The sequence below is a fragment of the Protomyctophum bolini genome (genome assembly GCF_963924005.1).
Source record: "Protomyctophum bolini genome assembly, chromosome: 17".
Taxonomy (NCBI): Eukaryota; Metazoa; Chordata; class Actinopteri; order Myctophiformes; family Myctophidae; genus Protomyctophum; species Protomyctophum bolini.
Genome location: NC_137878.1, coordinates 22,497,273 through 22,503,456, shown reverse-complemented (window position 1 = coordinate 22,503,456; position 6,184 = coordinate 22,497,273). Strand labels below are relative to the sequence as shown.

Below are 6,184 nucleotides of genomic sequence, written 5' to 3'. Positions count from 1 at the left end.
TTGAACTTTTTTCCCCGTATCAGTCATTCAACCACAGCTCCTCAGATCTCTCGCCTTCGTTTGTCCCCCGTTTCTCTCAGCTTCTCTTCTGCTCTCTCTGTCTGTCGCTGCGTGCCTCCCTCGCTCCCTCCGTGCCTCCCTCCCTCGTTCCGTCTGTCCCTCGTTGGGGAGACAGTGGCGCAGACAAACAGGAGAGAAGATATCCGCTGGTTCACCACAAGATTGGAGCGAGAGAGAGAGAGAGAATGGCAGAGAGTCAGCGGGAGAGAGGAAAGATAGATGGATTGATATAATTACAGAGTTCTGCCAATGAGAGGGCAAGGCGATAGGCCTGTTTGCCTCGCCGCGGCATCCCAAAAACATCACCCGTGCCCACCGTGTTTATTCTCCACCACCACAAGGCCACAACTCCCATCATCCACCGCTGGAGACGGCTCCGATGCCAACGGGGGTTACGGTTGCGGAACATGCAAGCCATGTTTTCAGACATGGTTAATATGGCTAAGTGGGTAAGATGTAGTTGTAGGCCATTGCTTTGCCACCATAGCAAATTTAATGTATAGCTGCAAAATCTCTGCAGGCAGTTGATTGCTGTGCCGAGGGGAAGAAAACATCCACTTGTGTTGTTGTGTACCACACACCACACACACACACACACACACACACACACACACAGAGTAAAAGAAGAGACAAGATTTAAGGCACTTAGTCTTTATATAGATTTTTCTTCACACATTCCTTGTCAACCCGACAGAATCATAAAACGTTATCAAATGTATAAATTTGATAAAACAACAACAAAATATCACAGTAGAAAGATGAGTCTGTCTCCATTTTGTTTATAATTTATGGCTCCTGTGTGTGTGTGTGTGTGTGTGTGTGTGTGTGTGTGTGTGTGTGTGTGTGTGTGTGTGTGTGTGTGTGTGTGTGTGTGTGTGTGTGTGTGTGTGTGTGTGTGTGTGTGTGTGCATTTGTGTGTGCGTGTGCACCCTCATGTCTGTATATCGATTTGTCTGTGGAGGTTCATAAACATGAAGTTACTCAAAAAGTCATCCTCGGAAGCATTTCTCCCGTAATTCTTCCTTAACAGACTATATTCTTCATATCCATGCTATTCTTCATTTATCCTTAACGTGATTGTTCTTGATTATCTAAAACTTCACCCCTCAGTCTGATATGGCTTTAGAGTCCCTCTTGCACAGAGACAGTGAAGAAACGTCCATTATATATTTTTCAACAGCGTCCTACTTCCTCTGCACGTATGGACTCTGTGTGCGGTGTGCGCTGCATAGTGTTTGTTTGAAGTGGGCCTGCCGAGTTCCCCTCAGAAGGCCCCGATCTCCGTGCCCCAGCCTGGCGTCGACTTGGCTGATCCTCCCATGCTCCTGCGCTGGACTGAGGGAGACCCCAGAGGTGCAAAGGGCCTGAAGGACACTTGTGGAGGGCTGGAGGATGATGTAGCGGAGAGAGACGAGGAGGAAGAAGAAGAGGAGGAGGATGAAGGGGTGAGGAGAGGCAGAGGTGAAGCTCTGGAGGCGCTGTGAGGGGATAGCTGGGCGGGTCTCTGGGCCGAGGAAGGGGCGAGGGCAGGAGAGCTGTGGGGTAGAGAGGGCACCCTGCGGACGGCAGCGAGGCCGGCCGGGCTCAGGAGCGGAGGATGAGCCCCCTGCGGGCAGCCGGCCAGCGGAGCCAGGCGGAGGGCGGCGTGTGACGGGTAGCTTCCATGCAGGAGGGCCAGCTCTCTGCGGGCCCCGGGGAAGGGGGTCGAGGAGGAGGAGACGGGCGCGCCCTGTGAAATCTGAGGGAAGGAAGCCCAGGGCCAGGGAGGAAAGGGCAGGGCAGCGGCGGGGGCCGCCTGGAGAAGCAAGGGGTCCAGCTCGCTGGCGCAGTGCGAGAGGTGGGAGACCAGGCGTGCTCCAATGGGGTCCGGGGAGTCGGCCCCTCCCTCCAGGGAACTGAGGTACCGCACCACCTCCCCGACACACTCCCTGAACCCCAGTGTCCTGTAGTCCACTGCTAGAGCCCTCGCATCAAAGTATCCTGAGAGTGCATTTGAGAACAGGGTAGGGTAGGGCAGAGCGAGGACAGTGATTAGATATACAGTGGTGAAGAAAAAAAGCAGTCAACGACGATACTTTATATCCAGTTATGGCTGGTGACGCGGAGAGGAGAGCGCCAATCTCGGATTTCTCACCTTTCCCCCCCATGGCGTGTAGAAGCTTGAGGTGATCCACGGTCATCTGCAGAATTTCTGCCTTCTCCAGCTTAGAGGAGCCCTGAAATCGATGGAATGATCAACTTCTTTCTAGCCCACCACATTATATTTTCATCCACTAAGTAGCACTTACTGTATACTGTACTAGTACCCCGCATTTTGAAAGATTTATTTTTTGTTTTAGCGTATATAAAAGAAAAGCAGCAGGTATACCTGTTTCTCAAAGGCACTAGGTACCAGTCTCCTCAGCTCCGAGAGGCTGTGGTTGATCCTGTCCCTGCGTCGTTTCTCTATGATCTAAACGACAACGAGAACAACGGGGGCGTCAGAATCACACCAGAACACGACAACAAGACGTTCAAGTCAAAGAGCGTGATCCATTAGAACTACCACAGAGAAGAATAGAACAAAGTCGGAATGTCGATCGACTCACCCCTCTTCTCTTCTTGCGGGCCAGAATCTGTGAGGTACTGCCAGGGGACATGGACCCTGTGACTGGGCTGTATGAAAGACAGGGAGAGACAGAGAGAGAAAGAGAGAGAGAGAGAGGGTGGGGGACCACAGCAAGAAGAATGTTAACTTTGATGCCCCTGCATATTGTTACTGTTACCCTCCCTAATAGGACACAGAGGCAAGATGGCACATCAGCTCCCCTCAATCTAATTTCTCTTTTGGGTCCACTGAGGCACAGGAACGCCTGGGAGGAAAGGGAGGACGATGTTTTGGTTTAATGCCTTTCTGGACATTAGTCTCAGTCAAATGACATGCTGTTCTCCTTCTATCCTCGCAAAGCACGTTTTTGTGAGATGATTATATAGCCGCGGGGCATCGCTTTCTGCTCACATGGGGCTCTCTCCAACATGCAGTTTGGGTTCTGGGCTGCTCAGAAACGCACTCACTCAATATGGATTCTGTTTGTTTGCGAGATCTCATCTTACAGGCTTAAAAGAGCCTGACAGCTCTGAGACGCTTTTCAACTGCCTCACCAAAGACTTATTGCATTTCTATTAGATTTTAACATGAGCCCTGCCAATACATCTGTGTGTTTTTATTTAGTTTTGATGGTTGATGGTGCAGTCTTGAAAAGGCGGACACTCTTTCTGTTCGCATGTCATGTGGCAATGTGATTTATCCAAATGTGCTGCAGTATTTATTTACCAGCTGGTTTGTGAATCTGTGGCGCCTGATGTAACCAATATCACTCTGTACGCTTGTATTTCAAATACGTTTTAGAATAAATTCTAATGCTTAATTATATTGTTTTCTACATTGAAGAAAAGCAAAGGACTTCAAAGATAAGTCAAAAGGAACTTGTAAATAACCTTTTTTTTCTCCATTAGCGTAACGTAGTAAGTAATTGTATCACTAAATTAAACTGGGCACAATTTAGATTAAATATTGTCCGTTAATTCAGAAGTCACCAATAGCTCAAGATTATAAGCATGCATTTCATGAATTAGAGGAATTTTGAAATGAGCATTAAAGTTTAAATTTACGTACCGGATGAAAATGTGTCTAAAATGGACACTTTAATATCTAACTCAAACGGAGTACAATTCATGACAGTATATCCTAACATTTTTGTAAATTGCAAACACATTACAAAAGCTCTACAAAGAAATAAATGACGGTGTTAAAGTGAACTTTGAGTAGAGGGCAGAGCCATGTTACATCCAGTCATTTATCCTTAGATTCAATCTGCATCTATCAGATTGTTCTTTTGTTATGATTTTGTTAATGTTGCATTACTCATTTGAAATGTTAACAAAATGACAATTTTTGGCATCACATACTTTGTAATGAGCTTTGGGCAATATTATTGAGTTGAGTTTATAATCCACTTTCTCCACTTTTTCTGTTATGAAAATTTACAGTTGGAGAGAGGGCACTAGACAACAGTAAATATGCACATTAACCACATGTTTTCTATTTTCAAAGTTTTACATTTTTGTGTGCATCATTATAAATAATGCATTTGGCAGTTTTTGCTCAAACATTAGTCATTATATCCTTAAATAATGTTTAATGTCCAGTGTATTTTTACACACTTTATCATCGATGCTTTTGAAATGACAGGCCACATCTGAATTAGTAATTAGCCAAACCTGTACTGTACATGTTCATTAGAGTCTAATGATTAGACGGCGTCATTTCTGTTACACTTAATATACCTGAATCGAAGAATTTTTAAGATTTGCGGGTATACTGTTTTTCAAATAACTCATATATTTTACAGACTACTAAAACTGTCACACTCAAGGTTTACTGAAAAATGTACCAATATAACGGCGTCAAATGGTTCCATTCCATATTAAAAAGCTGACTTATACAAGGCCTGTGCGCAAAGAAATTGGCGTATTTCTCATCTAAACTATCAGAGTTCAAAAGCAAAACTTTGATGATGTCCAAATAAATATGCCCCCCTCCCCCCCCCCTTCCCTGTCTGACCCTCCCAATAATCCTAGTGTGTCAGTGACAGTTCACCTTTCGGCATCATACAGTTTCAAAGCGTCTTTAGCCATGCCACAAAAATAACCTTTCAATTTTGAAATATAGTTTTTCCTTCAGAGTTGCTCTATCCGACAGGACAACAGTGCTTCAGTCTATGGTCCTCACCAGAAGCCGTCCTCCTGTCCCACGTCGATGAACTCGTCTGTGTCCGAGTCAGGCGAGCTATAGTCGTGAGGTCTCTTCATCTCTGGGCTGACAGACGGTTGGATGGATGGGTGAAGGACAGCAGCAATGCGTTTGGCGCCTGGAGCCTTTTCCCTCCTGCAGTGATGCTGTGAAGACAGGGCGCCTTCTGGAGCAAATTGCCCACCCTCTGTGATGTCCCTCTCACTCTCCCGTTCTTCTCTCTGTGTGTCTCTCTCTCTCTATTTCTTTTTTTTTGTTATGATTGAGAAGAAAGCTTTGTTGTCGTCTGTTACAGCCTGTGTGTTCCTCCTCTCTCTCTCTCTCTCTCTCTCTCTCTCTGCCTTCTGTGATTCAGCAGTGCCACTTGAACATCCCCAAAGGCCCCATGACAACTAAATGTTTTAACTAGCCATGCTCCAGTCCTTTACCCTATCAGTGACATGCAATCGTCCTCTTTCTCTCTCTCTCTCTCTCTCTCTCTCTCTCTCTCTCTCTCTCTCTCTCTCTCTCTCTCTCTCTTCCCCGGTTGTTCTCTCCCAGGCCGCCCCCCTCCTCTTGGCTCCCCCTCACTGTCACAACCACCCAATGACAAAACACGAGTTTGGCACTCAGGGAAGGGTTGGCACTCTTGGCTCCCCCCTCTCTCTCTCTTTCCCTACCCTTCACTGCAGGCTTCTCAATGCCCTCTCTCTCTCTCTCTCTCTCTCTCTCTCTCTCCCCCCCATTCGCTCAGTCATCCTTTCAATTAGCCTTCTATGTCCACTATCTCATCCTGTTCTCCTTTCCTTCTCTGTCTTCCCTTTCTCCTCTCTGTTCCTCTAATTATACTTCCCTCGTTTCTAGAACAATGGCAGAGAAAGAGAGAGAGAGAGGAGAAGAGTGTGGGAATGACGGACCCAAAGAAAGCGCTCCACAATGTGCGGGAGAGAGTGTGTGAAGATACACAGCGCTGGCCTCCCATGCAGGCAAGCACACACGCACACACACACACGCACATGCACGTGTACATGCACACACATATGCACACACATACACATACACACACACGTATGCAGGTGACGGACGGAGTGTCAAATTACTTCATGCGTTGCTATATGCATTCATACATGAGTCGGTGTGTTTGCATCGTATCACGTGTATGTGTAGAAGACACACGTCTCACACACACACACACACACACACACACACACAGAGAGAGAGAAATACACAGTAAACTCCTCCGCATTTGGAAACTTTAAACGTGTGTATACTGTATGAAGCAGCCGTTTGTCTTTCCATACTGAGTGGGTGAGATGAGGGATGTGACAGTGCAGAGATCAGAGTGAAGGCACA

General features: G+C 46.6%; 1 protein-coding gene across 1 annotated transcript; it reads right to left on the bottom strand.

Moving 5' to 3' along the window:
- Positions 1 to 860: 860 nt before the first annotated feature.
- Positions 861 to 5,350, bottom strand: heyl (hes related family bHLH transcription factor with YRPW motif like). Its single transcript, XM_080786948.1, has 5 exons — positions 4,832 to 5,350; positions 2,649 to 2,715; positions 2,429 to 2,512; positions 2,195 to 2,276; positions 861 to 2,040 (listed from the first exon to the last, which is right to left on the bottom strand). The coding sequence occupies exons 1-5, from the start codon at positions 4,909 to 4,911 to the stop codon at positions 1,325 to 1,327; spliced, it is 1,029 nt and encodes a 342-aa protein (XP_080643074.1). The 5' UTR covers positions 4,912 to 5,350; the 3' UTR covers positions 861 to 1,324.
- Positions 5,351 to 6,184: the final 834 nt, after the last annotated feature.

Excerpts from the sequence above, each read along its gene's own strand:
- heyl (XM_080786948.1), bottom strand. The coding sequence starts at position 4,911 with ATGAAGAGACCTCACGACTATAGCTCGCCTGACTCGGACACAGACGAG. Across the intron at positions 2,513-2,648 it reads CCCGCAAGAAGAGAAGAGGG|ATCATAGAGAAACGACGCAG; the intron begins GTGAGTCGATCG and ends GTTGTCGTTTAG. Across the intron at positions 2,277-2,428 it reads CTAGTGCCTTTGAGAAACAG|GGCTCCTCTAAGCTGGAGAA; the intron begins GTATACCTGCTG and ends CATCGATTTCAG.